The sequence below is a fragment of the Falco biarmicus genome, chromosome 3 (assembly GCF_023638135.1).
Source record: "Falco biarmicus isolate bFalBia1 chromosome 3, bFalBia1.pri, whole genome shotgun sequence".
Lineage (NCBI taxonomy): Eukaryota > Metazoa > Chordata > Aves > Falconiformes > Falconidae > Falco > Falco biarmicus.
The window spans coordinates 76,712,302-76,732,416 of NC_079290.1; the positions used below are offsets into that span (position 1 = coordinate 76,712,302).

Below are 20,115 nucleotides of genomic sequence, written 5' to 3' on the forward strand. Positions count from 1 at the left end.
TGGCAAAGAGTGCTCTCTTATAGAAAGTTAGGATAGGAGAGCTGAATTACTTTTTCAATGTGGAAAGCTGGCTGCAGAATGCCTTTGAAGGAATAGGAGTTGAAGAAAATGTTTTTGGAGTGAATCAAAGAAGAGTTCAAGGGTGGAAAGAATGGTAGATAGGGAGAGTTTTGTATGAATCAGTTGGGAAGGGCTGTTGCTGTTAAGAGTATAGTGTATGTAGTGGGAAGCTTGTAAGATCTGGTCTATGTAATAATTAAAGCAAGCACTAAGGCAAATATTAAAGGAGAATAAAGATTTTGAGAGAACTGCATACAGAGAAAAACAAGGGCACACTGGTAAGCAAAGAAGTATTTGCACGAACAGCAGAGGGGGAATGGGCAAGACTGAAGAGTGTGATTTTGAAGGGGAAGATGTTAGTTTGCTTTCGTTTTGCTTCAGCTAAACAGACATGGGGTAGAGATGAGTCCAGGTACTTAGTAGCAAAAAGAATCCTCTCCTGGACAAAAATGGTTGACTTCTTTCAAGGGCACTTTCTTAACAAAAGTGATGATGGTTATAACAGGATTGGAAGAAAGTGCATGCTGTATTGTAAGAGCAAGAGAAATTTTCAAAACCAGAACTAAAATGTTACAGTTAAAATAAGTGCTTTAGCAATACTTAAGTAATCACAATCAAGAGAACAGAAAGTACTTCAAAATGTGTTTTAGTCCTTCATGGCATCTCTGGTGTTGTTCGGCCTTTCCGTCTTGCCATAAAATGGAATATAAGTAGGAAAATGGAAATTTGACTGTCAGAAGTTTATTCGCATAATGAAAATACTGGAGTACTATTTAAGTAATTAGCAGAATTTTAGCTAAAATTTTTACTTCCAGTGTTTGCATCCAAACACTCTCTTTTAATTCATTAGTAGTAAGTACATGTCTTGCTAAATGCATCAAGCTTAACCAGCTTTCAGAGCTTGATGCTCATTATGTTTAGAGGTGACTGAAATTTCTTGGAATTCCTATGTAGACCATTTCTGAAGTGTTACACAGACAGAAGAGCTTCCATGTTGATCTTCAGTGAAGTAGAACAAATGCAGCAGTTTTATTTCCGGAATGTTTTCATGTTTTGGAAGGGCTGCAACATGTGCCATTGAATTAAGATGTAGAAAGAAGGTCAAAGCAGAGAATGTGTGCCCTGTATTCACAAGTGTTGAAATGCTGGCAACTCAGTAGGTCCATTGCTTGAAAGTGACCTGATGCTGGGGACTTAGAAATAACTAGTGGCCAAACCTGTTGCTTCATCTGGTCACCTTTTCAGGGAAACTACGTGAAGAATTTACATTCAGCTTGTAATTCGAAAGGTTGTCTTTGCAGCCAGATAAGACTGCTTCGTATAGTATTTTCAGAAAACTAGAACCCTAGGAAAATTTCTAAGAATGTAGTGTGAGTAGCATGCCTACAGATGGAAGAGCAGATCTTTCTTGAAAAGTTGAGATACCAATTTAACTAAGGTTTAAGGAACGTTGGAGAAGTCTAAATTCAATGACATGCCCGAAACTTACTTGTGCTTTGCTTTGAGAAAATCTGTTCCTTGATATGTAAAGGAAATATTCTAGTTGTAGTAAGCTTATATGTATTAAACTTTAACTGTTTGTTTGAAAATGTTAATTTTTAATGTGTTTTGGATGTAATGAAATGAGTAAGATATGTAGCAGTTAATTTTTTTTTTTTCCTTCTTAAAAAAACCAACAACTAGCTGGCTCCCAGAAGCCCAGGTTATTCAGAAGGCACTCAATTCGGCAGCTAACAATGTATACCAATATGGCCGAGAATGGATCACACATAAGGTAAGAGTGAGCTCCCCCACCTTTTTTCATGTTTTCATTTCTTGTATCTCATAAAAGTAAAAAGAAATAAAAAGATTTTTGTTAGTGATTCTTTTCTGTGTGGTTAACCATTTTGGTGACAGATCTATTCTTTAAACGCTCCGGTTTGTGAGTTGAAGGAAGAGTGGGAGTGATTTCAGTAGTCTTTTCTGCTCAGAGAAATAATTATTTTTAAGAGCTGAAAAATCTGACATCATTTTAATACTATTGCCAGCAAAAATGCATCAACTAAAGGTGAATAATTTTTTTCATTTGGCTTTAGCTGTCCAATTGCAGACAATGTTGATTCCTCCCTTCCGCCCTGCCCTTCTAATTTCTGTGTGGGCTGGGTGTGGTAGATAAATAAAAAAAAATCTTATTTTTCAAATTACAGTCTATTTATTTAAGTTAACTTTCTTCAGGAGAATTTGCCAAGATCCTTATTTATACCTTTTGCTATCTGGCACACATCTCAGATTATTGGAAATATTTAAAGATGATCAAGGATTTTGGATTAAGCATTTCAGAGATGGCATTGGTTTTTCAGTGTAGAAAGAAGTCCTTGTCTTAGTGCAGCAGAATATTTATTTTGCTGATAAAATCTTCATGTTGTGAACAGTGTTGTCTGAAGTGTGTATTCCATACTGATACTCAGCTCTTCTAATAATTTGGTTTGAGCTATGCCTTTACTCACAATCTTAGGTGATTTATCTAGCTTGGAGTTTATCGGTAGATGCCAGCTTCATAGTGTCCTGTATAATAAAAAGATTTCTATGTCTTTTAGCTCCACAAGATTTTAGGGGAAAAAGTGAATAACACCGCTGTGATTGAAAAACAAGTGCTAGAGCTCTGGGACAGGCTTTATCACTCTTGGTTTGTGAAGGTAGGCAACTTAAATGGTATTTATATGAACTTTCACTTAGTGCTTTGAGGTAATTATTCTAAGTATGCGTTTCTGAGAAAGATCAGCAAAAAGTTGGAATGCTGAGTAAAGGTAGTCATAATAAAAAGCTGGTAAAGATTTTGGGTTTGTAAGAAGATATATCATTCGACAGTCACGGTTTGAGTACAGCTAGAGCTATGTCCTTCGCTTAAATAGTTATGTATGCTTTTATGTATGCCATTTAATTTAGTCCTTGCTTAATTATTATATTCAGTATTTCATAGTTCAGAGCTTTCTGTTGAATTTTTGTTATGTTGAGAGGTTAGGAGGAGAAACTGGTGTTCTGCATGGTTTGTGTAATTTTTATTAGTTTGAAATTTTGAGAAAGAAATTGTCCTTTCACTAAGTTTCTTACAATGCGTTTTTGCCAACTGTATTAGTCTTCCTATAATAGGTTCTGCATGCTGAATCTTGAAAAGTTGGTAAGAGTTAAATCATTTCCATGCTGCCAGTGCTGTTTGCCTTTTAAAGGAAAAAGCAATTAATTAGCCATGGTGCAATGGAAATATCAAAATCCAGATGTACCCCTGAAATACTCCTGTATATTTAAGTAATTGCAATTATAGTATATTAACACTTTTCTTTATACGGTCTTTTTTAAAGTACTTGTAAAGTTCCAAGAAGATCTCTGTATTATAGCAAGAGTTTCAATATAGCAGTCAGAATAGAAAGGGAAAGAATCAGGGTTTTTTTCTGACAAGATAATGTTTTAGAAGAGCATGTAGAGAGACTACATACTATTGAGGAAATATGAGATTGCTGAGGAGAAAGGAGAGCTTGTATCTACAATAGATTTTGCTGGCCTTAAGCACTTTGGGAGTATTCAGTGTTAAATGCTCGACCAAGAAAAGTGCCTACTTTTGATACAGTTACACTGATAAACCTTTGTGTTGGGTGGTCCATAGCACTGTATCCTTCAGCAGGGCTGTGTGTCACCATGTGTGCTGTGGGAGTACAGCTTGTTTGTTGCTGCAGTGTGCAGCACAGGTTGTGTCTTTGTTCACTGCGTTAGGTGATTTCATTCCTGCAACTATTACTTGATGGAATGCTATGAGGCTTCTTTCTTGTAGGTGCTTTTGTGTTAGGGTAAGAAACAGCTTTCCTAGCAATCAAAATGGCAGAAAGAGCTTCAGGAACACACTGATGCTTGCTGCCTACAGTCTGGGAGCCTGTTCCCCTGGATGCTGTTGGCATACTAGACATCCTATGTTACCATTGGCTTCCTGGGCTGCAGCTGATTATCTGCAGGCTGCAGGTAACTACTCCAGAGTCTTTCTGATCTTGCCTCTTCTATCACACTCCATATCCACATAAATGTCTCATCTAAGTGCTTTCCACCTGGCCATTTCCTTCTGTAATATTACAATAGCCTTGTGTGGTCCTTCAGCGTATCTGAAAACTGGTAAACTGGATGATAGTGCAGTGTGGAGGACAACTGTACCATACCTAACTCACTCAGTACAGCTTTCAAGCTCCCCGTTATTTCAATTGTATGAGCATAATAAATACACTTCATTTTGAAGCCTGCATGGTGTTGCTCTAGTCTGTAGGTGACTGAAGAACCCAGGCTCAGGTGATGCTCTTCCACGGAAGCCATAGAGTTGAGGAAGAACTGCTGATGAAACATGGATTCAGCCATTAACTGGCTACTTTCTGAGAAGATCAGTGGGTAGCAAATGGTGTATATTTTAAAAGATTCTAGAGATGTGGTAGATCAGTTACCATTGTGTCTATGTACCCAGTGAAGTAAAATAGCAACAGACTAATAAACCACTTGGAAGGTGATAGCGTAACTCTGCAATCAAGCTGTCTTTTTCAAGGACAAGAATCTCCTTTTCCTAGCCCATTCAGGTGTGGGATTTTGTTTTGCTTTTAAGATCCAGTCAATTTGTTGAAAAGGAACCAGATGATAATTTCTTCAGATTCCTTATTTATCAACACCTGAGGCCTTTGGTACTACAATATATATATTATGTAGTTGCTGAACAACAATGAACTTGAAATGTTTATGAGTAACTGTTAGAAAATTTGCAAATGATATCTAATTCTGCTAGTTAATGGCAAGAGCTGTCTGCAGATAGAACTAGATGAACAGGGAATAGGTTCTTGATATTCTTAATACAGTTTACAAATACAAAGGGCCTATTGGAGGGGGATTTTCAACTACTCTTATGTTTCTGCTCTAAATAAGCTGCTAACTCAGAATAAAGATCTCTGCGTTGCTGTGGATTGTTAAAGGACGTTGCTAATCGTGCATCATAAAGTCTAACAGTGCATCTAGGGAGACTTGGTAGTAAGTGGAAGATGTAATGCTCATAGATTAATCATTGCAGGGACTTTGCTACTTGCTGTGTATGTCAAAAAAGATACTGTCGTTCTGATTGCAGACTGATAAAGCTAAAAGTTTTGGGAAGATTCTAACAATAGTATTGGGATGCTTTTATAAACAACAGAGTTGCGAACTTCAGAAGTCTCTTGTTATTAAAGATTAGGATGAGATCTATTGTAGTCAACAGGTTTGCTTAAACTTGCTTATGGTAGCATTTTGGTATCCTTCCCTGAAACGCTTGTCACAGTCTCAGACTGAGTCAAATAGTCTCATACTAGACGGTGATCAGGTGTGATGCCGTTGGACAATAGGTAACTTCATAAGTAGGGTGAAACCACTTAAAGAATTGGCTGCTGTGGTGATGGCCAATGTGTTGCTGAAGAAAGCCTCCATGCTTTCAGTTCAGCTTTTAGATTTTGCATGACTGAAAGTTGCCAGTGGAGGTGCAGACACTAACTGTGAGAAAACTACTTGTTTTGGCTTTTGCTTGAGTGTTCCTTTGTGGGTTGTACTGGGAAAAGTTGTATGTTGCAAACAGTAAATTAGGTAGGCAGTAACTGACATCATTGCCTGTTTCTTGTGTACTATCCTAAAGAGCAAGACAGATATCATTGTATCAGTCAAGCAGTAAAGTTAAACTGAGGTGAATCAGTACTATATACAGAACTGTAATTACATAGGATGATTAACTACAGTTTTCTGTCAGACTTTGATTTTTCCTGTGTACAGAGTACTTCCAGTATTTTTGAGGATGCAAATTAAAGCAGCTCTCAGTATTTAGATGCATGTTTGATCTCTTCCTCTGTAAGAAAACTTTAGTCTCTAACTTTCTTCTGTCTGTAAGTTACTCAAATGTCTCTCTTCTTTATGTCTTTGTCTCTCTTTTTAAGAATGTAACACATTCTGGAAGACACAGAGGACACAAATGGCACATAAACCGTCAAAACAGCTGGCTTGGTGATATTCTGGACTGGCAAGATGTTGCATCGTTTGTTCATGATAACATTGAAACATTTCTTTCGGTATGTATTTTTTGCCCTTATTACAAAATTGGTCTCATTTTTAGCTGATAACAATTCCTCCTTGGACGACCATTAAGGTTATGGATTCAAATACATAGAAAATTATATAAACACTGCTAGTATTACTTACAATTACCCAAGCGATTATTGTAAGCCTACTTAGGATCTGACCATACTCCAGACGGAACTGGTTGTGATGAAGAAGCCTTCCTGATTAGAGCATCTTCATTAATACTAGCTTTCTAGACCTCGTCCTGAGAGAGATTGTTACTGTAGGATTATGTGTGTCACCTGCAAGCTGATTTTAAATGCTTTTTGTTATGTAGTTGTCTCTTTTAAAAAATGAGACCAATTTGTCTAGGTTATAATTGTGGAAACTATTGACCAAGAGGTTGGAAAACAATTATTTTTTTTCCCCTCAAGTTACTATTCATTGGGTTGAAAGCAGCTTATTTCTGTCATCTTTTATGAAAGTTCTGTGGAGAATGAAATTAATTTTTTACACTCTGTGAATTCCTGAATAGATGAACTGGACCTTTCTCCTCACGAGGAGAAAAAGCATTGAAAGCAATCCAAACTGAAGCAACTACGTTTCTCTAGAAAATTATGTTAAGTCTGAAATGCTTAATATAGTCAGTCCCTGATATAGTTAATATTTAACTTAAGCTGTTGTCATAAATCAAAGTATCTTCAGGTTACTATTTATCCATTTTGCAAAAAATGTTATTTATACCTAACTGACAACGTAACATTTCTGTGGATGCAATTAAAGCTAGTATTTGCCTCAAGGCAGGTTTTTGTTTAGACTGATGGGCATGTGTGCTTTTTCTGTGCTTTCTCAACTGCTGCTTAAATGGTTACAGTTCCTGTCACAGCAGATGTGAGTCAAGAAAAAGTCAAGAGAAACTCTTTATTGCAGTGAATCTTTCTTCAGTTAATAGTGAAATTTGCTTAATACTTTCTGGAAGTTGACCATGCATGCTTGAGGCAAAGTTACAAAAATACACAACGCTTCATCATTTAAAATCAATATGGAGTTTCCTTCTAGGCAAGAGTGAGAGAAGAAGAAACTACGATAGGTGCTAGCCATGTCATTTACAGCTTTACTGCACAGTGCTCAGAAACCATGGTGGTAAGTGTGCTTCAGTAGTCTAAATAGGCTAGAATAATGCAGGAAATGGTGTAAAGAGGAAAAAATATTTAAGATTGAAAGATGTTAATATTAAAATTTTCATCTAGCTAGCATGCTTTGCTTTACTTCTAAAATCTGGTTGAGAAGTTCAGGAAAAAAGAGTGCCAGCAGTTGACTTCCTTTCCTGTTTATTTCCATGAACTCGTTACTCATCATCTGTGGGGAAACACCTGCCCTTTTTCTCCATACACTCGTGTCTTTAATGACAGCCTCTAAACCAGTCAGCGTAGAGCTCTAAATCCTGATGTCACATCCTTAGCGGGCAGCATTTTCTTTGGGGGCTTGCTCATCCACAGTGCATAGCGTAAATATTACTCACACTGATATTGCAAATTAAACCCACTGAAAATCTGACTTCTCTGTTTGTTTGGGCCATTAAAACTTGGAGATGATGAAAATAAGAATAGTTTTTTCCTGTTTAGTGTTTCTAAGCAAGTTGTTTACCTACCCTAGGATACAATGGAAACTTGCTGTATTCAGGATTTGTGTTTTTATCAAAGCATGAAAATCTTTTGGTATGTTGAAGAGGAACAAGGAGTTATTAGAATGGCATACTGAAGTGGGAAGAATCAATGTTTGAGATTATGTGGGTGCTTTTGAGGGGGGATGTTTTTGAGCATTTCTTTTTTTCCTTTGGGTGGGTTTTCTTTGGTTTGGGGTTTTTTTTTTGGCTTTTTTTCTTTTTTGTGTATGGGATTTTGTTTTTTGTTTGGTGGAAAGGTTTAAATAGGTTAGCTGCAATTCAAACTGTAGGATGTTTCTGCATTTGGACACTTGAAATCAGTGCTAACCTACAATTCTTAAGCATACAACAAGACACAGTACAGTCCCAAAACTGCTTTGACAGTTTTTTAAAACACAAACCATTTAAAGACAATGAGATAAGTGGAAAGAAGTATATGTGGATATGCAGCTATAGTGAGATTTCTTCCACCTTTGGAAAAGAATAAACATTACACTGCTTGCACATAGGAAGTACATATGCATGGATTGAGGCTAGAATTTACCATAGAATAACTGTCTTGCTAGCCCTTTGGCTTTCTGAAGTGTTTCTGAATAGTACAGATGACTCTGTATTCCCTGAAAATACAACTGTTTGATGATGGCATATTGCAATCACAAGCAGATAAGCTCTTTTCCATTGATGGATATCATAGGAAATGTTCATCCTCTTTAAAAGAAGGAGCATTTTCTGTAAGAAAAATGTTAAAAGAAGACAGATGCAAGTGTTTCACTTTGGGCTTTTCCTGTTGTGGAAGAAACTTTAATATTAGTTGAAAGCATATAATTAAATCACTGGTATAGATGTCCTGGGAAATCACATGTGTTCATTTAGTTTATAAAAATATGTATCGATTCAGTACTTTTGAGTATCAGACAAAGCACAGAAGACTTATGTACTCCCCTCAAAATGCACTGTTCAATATAGCAGTTATGCCTAGGTCTAGTTTGATGTAGACAGACCTTAATTATTTTAAAATAATTCACTGTATAAACATGTAAATTGCCTGAAGATTTAATAAGAAGAGAAGCTTTTCCAAATCAGCAGCTTGCCTTTTTTTGAAAAGCTTTAGTGTTAGGAGCACTGCTGCCTTTCAGCTTTGGATTTTCCCAGTATTCTTTAGAAGTAGTATTATAAACTAGTTTGGCCAGCGATGTATTTCTGAAATGGGTTGGTTTTTTTTCATCCTGTTCTTAGTTTGGAGAGAATTTGAGTGGATCCTCATGTAGGCCTTGAATTTTGCACCCTGTGCTCTATTCTAAGGTAGTTTTTCAGGTGAATGAAATATGCAATCCATAGCTGGACTATTAAGATTTAGTTTCTGAAAAATAAAAAAGCCTCATTCCTTCCCCACGTACCTGCTTTTCCATTCATTCCCTTTTCCTCCATTCCTTGAAGGCTTGAAACCTTGAAAAAGTAAATTGCTGCTGGCTAAATCTCTGAATGATGGCTCGGAACTTCCTTGATGGTATATGAGACATTGCTAATGTCTCCTTAAATTAATCTTTCTGCTTCTCACACAAGAAAATTCATTGTTCCACCAGCAGCCAGTATCTCATTGAGAGATTTCCTGGACAGGAAGAAAGAAGACTTTCCATTAAGACATACACTGTGAGCTTCAGCTCAGTTAGATTTCTCTATCCTTGCCTTTAGCACGACTGATCTGTGTGTTCCAAATCAAGTCAGCTTCTCAGATATTTCACTGAGTTACCACACATCCTATTATTTTCTCTGATCCTGAGAATTTCTTCAGATAATCTCTGAAGTTTATAACTAATACAGTCCATTCTTCAGTAATAATTCAACTACCATGCATTTTTTATTTTCTAGTAAGGTAAGCGTTTAGAGGTTTGGTGTTCCCATCTTTGTAATGGGTGTTGGTTTTTTCAGGGTAGGTGAAATTCAACCTGATGCATATTTTTAGAGGAGGAGTTGATTTCTTCACAGTCAGAAAGTCAAAGGCAAGATGCTGGAGGATAGTTCTTTTTCTGTGGCTGTTTTGTCTCTGTTTCATGTAAAGGTCAAGCAAAGATGTCTTTTCAAAAATGAGCTGTTGAGCCCTGAAGGGTTAGCTCGGAACTTTATGGGTAAACATTTATTTGGAAATCAGCTTTTAACTGGAGCAGGGAGCTTTTGATCTTGTGCATACTGTATTGTTCTTCACAAAAGTCCATTGCTTGCCTTTTACCTTAAAGGTTTATTGACTCATTCTGTTGCTGTCATTTTTGAGTTGTCAGGATGATATGTCTTTCTGAACAGGAAAAAAGTAAAAAGTATACAGAAGGATAAAGTTTTTTATTCCTAATACCTTTTTGTGTCCAGTTTTATTCCTTTATAAATCTGTTAATGATCTCTATAACCAAATTACGTACATGAATTTACCTGGCTTCCAGAAGTGTGTTAAGTTCTCAACAAATAAAATGTACTTGACCAGAACAAGTTAAACCTTGCTTGCAGGTGTTGGCCAGTTTAAGTGGCCATTGGGACACCTTAGATATCAAAATTGCACTTAATGTTCTTAGCTTTCTTGCCTGCTAAGGATTGGAAAGACACAGCAACTGATGCTGATGGTGACACATCATGGTGTGATGCATAAGGGAGTCTTGAATTCTGTTCAGCTTTGTAGCTCTTATAAGCAGTGTTCTCTTAAGGCTACTTATAAAGCAGCGTTTTGGGGAAAGAAGTGTGGTCTTCAGTTAATTAAGAACAGTAATATTAAAAGTATCATTATTGCATAAATATTTGCAGTTGTGTTTTGGAGAACTTGTCTCAGCTGGCAAGGTGTTAGAAATCTTTTATGTGTAGTAAGTGAGCTCTTGAACTCAGCTGCGGTATGTTCTGAGTATCAAATGACATTACAAACTCTTAGGTGCAGGTACATAATCTTCCCTCAAGTTAAGGAGGTTGTCCTTTTACAAGGTGTTTTTGTTTCTGGGCACCTCCCACCCCTTGACCTATGACCTGGACTGTATGTTGTGTGATACTTGGAGAGGCATTACTTTTCCAGGTCATGGCAGGTAGCTTGTCCTCTTGCTTGCCTATTTGTTGGGTTGGTTTTTCCCCCTTCCTTAGTTGCTAGCATGTTTTCTTAAAGCAAAAGCAGTCTTTTCCTAGCTCTTAAGTTACCCATATTCAATACCTTCTTCCTCAATAAACTGCTTGTGTTTCAAATCCCTTTGTTTTCAACCCATGTCCCTATTTTCAAGGATTTTACTGCTGTTCATGATTAAAATCCACATTCTAATAGGAGCCCTGTGACACCAAGTTCTAGTAACAGGAGTAAATATCTGGGACTGGAGTGCCTTGCACAGTTAGCATACAACTTAGGGCCTGTTGTTAGCAATGGTGGTACTATCTTTACTGAAACCACCTAGAGGCCTCTACTTTAGCTACAGATTGTTCCCTCAAAAGTCGTTGTCCTCTATGTTTACAGTCCTCATAGTGTAATGTACATTTAATAAAGTTACCTGGTGGATGCATGAACGTATACTGCTGCTGCACCCCAAGAATGAATTCTTAATCCATAGAAGAAGGAAAGGGACAGGTACCAGTGAGAGACATTTTTCAGCAGAATGGTCTCTTCCCTTCTAACCTCACTTGAATTTTCAAGAGACTAATAAAATCTGTTCAAAAGATGAGCTTTAGAATTAATATTTCCCATTAAATAGTAAGAAGCATGGACTAAGTGGATCTTTCTGGTTTTACTATGTGTTGTAATTCCCTGTCACTTCCCCCAGCATTTATTCCCTCCCAAATTATGGCTAATAAATTATCTTCTGTATGTTTCATTCAGTTGCAAAGGAAAGGTGATCACTCAGCTCACACTCCTTTGTCTGCTCTACAAATGCCATCTACTAGAGTTTTTTTGTGATTTTTCTTTTTTTGTTTGTTTTAATTCAGTCTAATTAAGCTGTTCATTACACCAAGAGTAACTGTTGCTAATATTGAAGTCTTCACTTGCAGCTTTGAACCTGGAGAAGGGGTTTTGTGTCAGAACTTTTAGTTTTTTCTAGTTATATTAGTCTGAAAGAAGGTATATCTTTTTGTTTGTAACCTTGCTTCTTTTATGTTTGAATCACTTTGGCTAATACATTCTTACTGTAGTCCTTCTGAATGAAATATTTTTTTATGAAATTACTGTGCATTGTATTTAGGGTGCCTCCATGTGCCATACCATACCATGTTTTTACGTCCTTAATGTCTCATGAAGTTGCTGCCCTATTCAGCTTGATGTGCCTGCATCCGTACATAAACTGATTTGCCTATAGTGGGTATTCTATGTTTAAAGGTATATCTTAAATATACTGTACACTGTCTGTAACTAATAAGCAATCAGTTCCTAAAGCCAATACCAAATCTAATAGATCGTATGGCATTGTTTATTTTACGTAATTGCTTGACTAACTGATGCATCCCTACTCAATCACAGTGTGTAGTTGTCTGCAGACATTATAAAAATTATGCATCTCATTACCATAAAACATTTTTAAAATAAATTTATTGAAGTAGTAATTCTGTTACTTGATTTGACACTCTCTTCAGATTTATTCCTACCTTGTGATGTTACTCCTTGTTCTTCGTGTTTTAGCATTTCTGCCTTTGAAAAGATGAGCTTTCTCTCCCAAGACAAGACCTGCTTTCTGTTGATGGTGATGTTAATCACAATAAACGAGTCAGTGCTTCTAGGATTCTTGCAGTTTTGCATAATGAAATAATTTTGAGCTTGGGAGGAAAACTCTAAAACCTTGTAACCATCTACCTAGAAACTTGTGTTTCATAAAGTAGACATTTTCACTTGACATTACCTGCTGTAACTTAGGAGTGAGGGAAGATGTTTTTTTAAAAAATGTCACTTTGTATGACTTGATGGAGATGCATCACTCTAAGCAGTTCTCTGTCCTAGCTGATACCATCTGGTGACTGACTTAACTTCATCTTCGATTCCCCCTCCTTTTCCAGATACTTGAGTCTTTGTGGATAGTGATGAGTCGCAATGTGAGCCTCCTGTTTACTACAGTTACAACATTGGTGACAATCCTCTTCCATAGTGGGACAGCTCTTCTCAATTTTGTGCTTTCAGTGGTAAGTGGTATGTCATCGGTTTACATGGGCTGTTTTATTGAAGGAACCTAATTGCATGTTATAACAATGAAAAATCAAACCTAAAGCATTGAAAACATCTTCTAACCTTATCTAATACCAAAATTCTTCAAGATTTTGCACCTTTCAAATCTGTTGCTTGGGGGGCATTCTAGGCAGAGGGCAAGATTTGTAATGTCAGTATTAGGGAGCTGGCAGTCTTCGTATCACTCCATTCATGGAAAGCTCTTGTTTCTGGCCTTGAAGGTATTGAGCTGTAACTTGTGATATCCTGCATAACTACTGAAATGTTATGGCATATCCTCATAAACGTATCCTTAAACAAGGCAATGTGCTCAGAAGAGGTGGAGAATTGTTACAGGGAAATGTCAGCAAAAGTATTTATTTCACAAGGATTACCTTGTATTCCCTTTTTTAATGAAGTGTCTTCAGCAGATCTGCAAGGTGGTTTTTGCATTGTTTTTATTTAACCTCTGTGAGGTCTGAGTTGTGGAATGCTTCTGACACAAAGTTCTTGTTAATGTTATTGCCCACGCTGAGTTAGTAGTCTCTGAAACCTTTTTATTAGAGGTGTTTTGTTTAAAGGGGATATTATTTTTTAGTGTATTATGTAAAATAGATGTTTATAGTTTCTTTTGCTTCTAAATGCCACAGCTGTGTCGAGTATTTTATAATGGTAGAGGTAGCTTCTTTTGTCTCATTTGCTGTGACAGCTGTTACTTAAAGTAAAAAACTCCTAAAAGACTGGCTTGGGACTTTTTCCTGTTTTAACTAAGCAAATGCTGGTCTTGGAACCTTGACTGAAATCCATGTGTCCTAGTTTTTAGTTCAGAATTCAAAAACATCTGTTAGAAAACAAATTGTTTTGCCAATTCAGCTTCATTGCTTTCATTGATGCTTGCTCAGGAGGGAGGTCTTTGTAGACAAAGCTGCAAAATTGAAATAGTGTTTAACAGCACTTCAAGGCAGCTGTGTGGATTCTTTTCAATATATAAGAAAGAATGGATCACAATAAGACAATGGAATGGCTGTCTTGAACTAGAGAAAATCACTGTCACTTAATGTTCTTTAGTTACTTTTGAGTTAGTAAAGAAAAAAATTCATGGCAATATTTCATATCTCTTCTTCCTTTGTCCACAACTTCACCTGTCATGACACATTGAAAACGGTGTCTGAGAAGTTAGTATACTTGAAAGAGACAAGTTTGGGTTGTAATTGCAGATGATTTCAATGTGCTCACTGCCTAGACACAAGATTCTCCTCTAGATGCCTGATGGCTTATACCAAGTTCATTGCATGCTGGTGCTGTGGTGCGTGATCCTGCCTTTTTGTCTGTCAGTGGGTCCTGCAACTTGCTTGGGCACTGTGCAGTCTGGTTTAGCAGAGCTAGTTCGGACATTGCTGTGTGGAAGTTCTTTTAAGGATTAGATGCCTTAATGGCTACTGTTTCCTCCACTTCTGTTTTAGGTTGAAGGTGTAACTTAAAATGCTCATATAAAGCTTTCCCCACCAAAACACATCAGTCCTGCACTCCTTGTTTCTTGGATCTGACCATGTGTTTCCATTTGCACTCCTAGTGGTTACATACATAGGAAAGATTTGTTTTAATAAATGTATAGGTTCTTTCTGTAGATTCTTGATAATGGTAGTTTGAAATGCAAACAGCAGAACTGATAAATTTTAAGTTCATAAACTTAAGTTATGAAGTGAAGAAACACTTCAAATTTTAAGACATAAGGCAAAAAAAAAACCATCACTGAAGAGCATTGTCCTGTTAAAACTGTACTTCAAATACACAAGGGTAAAGGGATATGCTTGTCTCCATGTCTATGCACAGAAAAAGTAATGTATAAGGGTTAGTATTCTTGTAACTGCACTACCTCTCTTGAAGGTTTAAAATTTGAATGTCTGCCTGAAGAGTAGTTATTAATGCTGTTGAACACTGTGGGAGAGTGCTAAACTTAGTCTTGTTTGCACTGTATATTTCATAGGCCATTGTGTCTGTTCCGAGGCATAGTTTCTCATCTTTATGAAAGTCTTTCACAAAGGTTCTTGCTACAAAAGCTGAATGGATTTTCTTAAAACACAAAAAAGTATGTTAATGGAACTTGTGTTAATAGTGTTTAGTGTGGGTTTGTTAGCAGCTTATGATTAAAAGAGAAAGGACTTAAACTGAGGATATTCAGTAAATAGCCTGCGCTAAATGAAGACTAATGCAGCCCATTTGGGGTAAGAAGTAAATGAAAATGCTAGTTGTTGTGAGAACTTAGTTAAACCTTAAAGTACTAAGGACAACTCAACTGAACTGTTGCAGAGTCCATGTAGAAATAACATAACTGCTTCTTAATTTTTCCTTGTGTTTTTTTTTCTCTTTCCCTGCTGCAACAGCTTAATGTTGTATGCAGAGAAAATCCGTATGTGAGCCTTTGATAAATCACTGCAGCTTTGTTAACTTTTGTGATAGGCATTGTTACCGATTCCCATTTGGTGCTATGTCATTGTTACATTTACCTGCTATTCAAGTTCCTTCCTTCAGAGTTAAGGAAAAACACCCTTTAAGTGAGGAAGAAGAGAGAAGACCAGAAGGGACCTTAACGGTTCTTATTCTTCTGTGGTCTTGAAGCATATTTACATCTTTCAACATAGTGAGATTTCCCCCCACCGCCAGTAATTTGCTTTCTAAGGGTGGATATCTTTAATATTTTAGTGTTTCTTTAAGCTGAGATTTCAGCATGAGCTGTTTTCTGCTCTCTTCTGGAAAGTCTTGAATTAAAAAGTTCCTGGTTTCCTGGAAAAATTCTCACTATTCTCCAGAAAGGAGAGAGAGCTTCTGCATAGCGTTTATTTGCCTTGACATTAAAATGGTGTTGGAGTCTTTGATTATTCTAGTTTAGTTGCTGCATCTTTGATGGCTACCTGGCCCAATATAGTTTCCCCACCTCCACTCTTTTTTTTTTAAAATGCAGTTTTGGAATGGAATATTTACATTTTTAATGGACTGAACCCTAAGGTAGGCAACACGTGATCACATTTTGTATGTTGCCGTGGTACAGCCAGCACTGTCAGCTAAAAAAGCTGACTCTTCTGAAAATGCCGTGTCTGTGTTTTGACAAAAGATATATTTAGTGGGCTACTGAGGGAAGTAGTTCTTTTCTAAATGGGAAACAGAAGGAATTCTTGCAAATTATGTCTAGGTAGAGCTGTGTTTATAAGAAAGCACTACTCCAGCTTTAACTGTACTCTTTATTTTTTCATTTTGCAGGATTCTTAGTTGCTACAGAAGAGTTTTTACTCATTTGAAGTAGCACAAGCTCATTTAAATTTTCCAACAAGATAATTTCTGAAGTGCTTAACTTTTTAACTGATTGCATTCATGTCCAGTTTTATTCATCTTGAATAAAAATAGTGAATTTTATTTTGGTAAATGGTTTTAGAAAAATGTGCCTTAAAATACAGAAATAGCGGACACTTTGTTCAGAACCTCCATTTTGAAAAACACATCTACCATTGAAACACTCAGTAGGAAGTTACCTGTGTAGCATATCCATCCATGATCCAGTAGGACTGTATTCAAAGCCTTAACAGACATCTGGAAACTGATAATTAGTTAGAAGATTGGCACTTCTATTTCACTTCTGAATAGAAATTCCTATCTGCACACACATGCACATCGATGTATATAATTTGCCATTGTGTCCACATAATTTGCCATATCCACACATGCACACTCAGACATGTATGTGCACACTCACTCTCTCTGCTTGTACTCAGTTACAAAGGTCAGAAGAGAAGAGCTCCGTTTGGCTGACAGTCAACTACAGTCCTGTTGGAAAAACACAAATTTTTGATGCTGGGGGGAAAAGAAAAGCCAAGAACAAAGCTTTTGTGCAGAAAATTGAGTATGAAAGGCAGATACAGAAATAATTCCTGAGTCTATGGACCTGATGCACAAGCAATTAAGATATGTGTTCCTCAGTAAGTGTGGAAATGAGAGATGCTGAATTACCATTTTAGTATAAAGTGTTTACCTATAGCTTTCTCCTTGATTTCAGTCTGCTCTCAAATTAGAGTACTTAACGATTTGGTCTACGGAACAAATTCTACAGCAAGAAAGTAATCCATTGACTGTTTAACAATGGAATGATGTTATTATTTTATCTTTGTTCAATTCTTCCTCATAGTCATCAGCAGATTCTTGAATTGTTGCTTAGGAAACAATCTGGGAAACATTGGAAATCTCAGCTATCCTGTAAAAGAGGCCTGAAAACTTTCAGGCTCCAGTTGATATAGGGTAGGATGCATCTTTTTGCTGCTGAATGTACTCTTGAGGCTATTCTACTTGAAGAGTCAGCAAGCCACTTGTTAATAAATTATTAAATTCTCTGCTGCTTCATTTTGCTTTTCTGTACCAATTGAGCTTAAGTAAATATATTAATTCCCCCAAATGCAGATAATCTAAAATTCAGTTGAATTTTAATGATGCTATAGAATACATGCGTCTTGTCTTAACAGAAATGGAGCTAGGTTTATATCTTTTCTTGACTTGTAGTTCAGTTTAACACCATTTTATTCTCTTGCCGTTTATCCTCAGCTGTCACTTTGGCTTTTATAGTTCAGGTGGGTATGTGTATGTTGGTGTGCTGTTACTCCCTAAGAAAGCAAGTTTCTTTTGTAAACTGAGGAAAAACAGCTTTTCCAGTCAGTACAGGTGCTGTGTGTGTTGCTACTTGAACTAATCCCCAGCTCTTATTCATAGCCTGCCTCAAGTCAGCCGTGTATGCTTCTCATACCACAGGGAATCAAGCTTTGCCTGTTTGCTGCACTTAATTTGCTTGTTCCCTGGCTGCTGTATTGTTTTTAGAAGGCAACATCTTCAGGAGTGAACTGAGACTGTCCTAATAAAACAAGATCCGGTGGAGCTGTTTTTCACTTTGCTTTTTGTTAGTGTCAGGATGAATGGATATTGTACTTCATGCTGCTTTCTGTGTTGAAAACTGCACTGCAAGGAGGATCTGTAGCTGGATCCCCAGAGGAAGAAAGACAAAACACAACCTGGGTGCCTGCTTCAGTATAGGGAGTTTTGGAGCGAGATAACGAAATACTGAAGTAGCTTAGGAGAAATGGCAGGCCTTATCAAGGAGAAAATAACCATACTTGCAGCATTACAGAGGATGGTAAAATCTGATTAAAGTTTTAAGATGTGCTCGTTTGAAATTGTAACAAAACACAGATAATATTGCTACTGGCAGTGGATTATTTCCTGTTAAACCAAGGCATAATTCAGTTTGGGTTTATTGGTTGTTTTTTTTTAATGATCTCAAAATGATTAACAGTGTGCTGTTTAAATGTGCTGATGTAATGATTTGTTTTGATAGATTTGTTTATCACCCAAGGCAGAAGTTACACACCTGGGAAGATGGAATACAGCCTAAATCTATATATGACATTTTGGTAGGGGGGTCACAGTAGGTGAACAGCTGAATGTGACTTCCAAGTTAAAAGCTGGGAGAGTGGAAGAAAGTAGTAGTAACATTTCACTGAGTAGAAAGGAATTGGGAACAGAGGCCAGTAGACGGCATTCTTGAGACTGGTAATAGAATACTGCATGTAATGCTGTCTGCATTTATTTTTTTTCTGAGTGTGTTCAGAGAGAATGCATGAAAAGGGCATGCAATGTCTGCAGACTGGATAAAATGCTTGAAAGTAAGGGACTTACAGAAGTCAGGCTGTTTGGCTTATCAGAAGATTAAGATGTGGTTTATTCTAGTATACGAGTAGGTTGGAAATAAGGAAAATGAAAGAATTCTTTTTAATCTTGGGAAGAAAGGAAAAAGATCTAAAGGCTACAGTTGAAGCAGATATAAGCCATAGTTTACCATTGGAGCACATAGAATGAATTTTCCTTGTTTGAGATATTCTGTTTCAAGCTGGACACGTTTCTGTGATGTATACATAGCCCAAGAAGTTGCTGAGCCCACTAACAGAAAAATGAGGAAAATGCAGTGGATTGCAACATAAAGGAAGCTAATACAATCTGATTGAATTTTTTTCATCTTCAAACTGAAACAATGGAGCTGCCATCGCTTCTGCTGAGACTCAGCTTCAGAATCACAGTATTGCCAGCCTAATAAATATTATAAATCTTCTGTTTGTGAGTTTTTTTATTTACTTCAGAGTTGATATTCAGCTGCATAATGACTCTTGAGACAACTCAGGCTTATTTGGTGGGGTTTTGTTTGTTTTGTTTGTGGTTTTTTTTTTTTTAAGAATAGGTGTTACTATTCAGCAATTCTTTGATCTGCTGAACATGCTGGGGAAAAACCCAAAAAATCCCAACTAGATGTGACTTTGAGAAGAAGCTGAACGGGGCTTAGAGTTTTATAATGTTTAGCTATAATGGTGAAGCCCTTTGTCCAGCAGGGGAGAAAATTATTCTTCCAGCTCTGTGTGTTTCTCTAAATCCAAGCTTGTGGAATAGTATTTTGTGTCTTTCCAGTGAAGTTCAAGATATGTATTTATTGTCTTTTAATTTAAGACTCAAATTTGTTTTGCAGGTGATTTTTCTGACCACGCTATTCTACCTGTTGAGTTCCAGTGATGAGTACTACAAGCCAGTAAAGTGGGTGATAAGCCTGACACCTTTGTCTCAGCCAGGTCCCTCATCAAATATAGTTGGGCAGTCTGTAGAGGAAGCAATAAGGTATGTTGTTGATTTCTTGCCCTTTCAGGAAAATCCATTTTAAAATTTGATGTTTAACAACAAATATTTAGCAATAGTAACAGCTTGTTTCAAAGATGAGTTGCAAATCTCAAAGATTTTCAATAACCTAGCATTGATGATTCCCCCCCACCCCTCCCACCACCCTTGATTGTTAAAAAAGCAGTTTGATTGGACCTGCCTAAAAAATTTTCAGAGGTCTGTGCCATAGTGAATACTAGTATTTTATAAAACTGATACACCTATGACATCCTTAACCCATCAGGAAGCATGTGTTTGCTGCTGTGTTGGCATTAACAGGTCGTGCAGCTTAGCAGGAGCAGATTCATACAGCAGAACAGTTGACAAGGAGGACCTGACATCTGTGCTGTATGCATGTCAGAGTTACTTAGAACTGTTTTTAGTCTGATCTTGGGCACTAGGTACCCAAGTACCTAGTGTACATCTGAAGTGTATT

General features: G+C 37.0%; 1 protein-coding gene across 3 annotated transcripts in view; it reads left to right on the forward strand.

Annotated features, from left to right (window-relative positions):
• TMEM245 (transmembrane protein 245) overlaps window positions 1–20,115 on the forward strand; it is an 87,285-nt gene that overhangs the window by 37,348 nt on the left and 29,822 nt on the right. For all 3 annotated transcript variants that reach the window (XR_008820681.1, XM_056331102.1, XM_056331101.1), the window contains 5 exons: window positions 1,744–1,834; window positions 2,637–2,735; window positions 6,015–6,146; window positions 12,800–12,922; window positions 19,495–19,640. Coding sequence is in view for 2 of the 3 variants with exons in the window: in XM_056331102.1 (XP_056187077.1) it covers window positions 1,744–1,834; window positions 2,637–2,735; window positions 6,015–6,146; window positions 12,800–12,922; window positions 19,495–19,640 (591 nt within the window). In the remaining variant the exon portion in view is untranslated. The remainder of the gene's footprint in view (window positions 1–1,743; window positions 1,835–2,636; window positions 2,736–6,014; window positions 6,147–12,799; window positions 12,923–19,494; window positions 19,641–20,115) is intronic.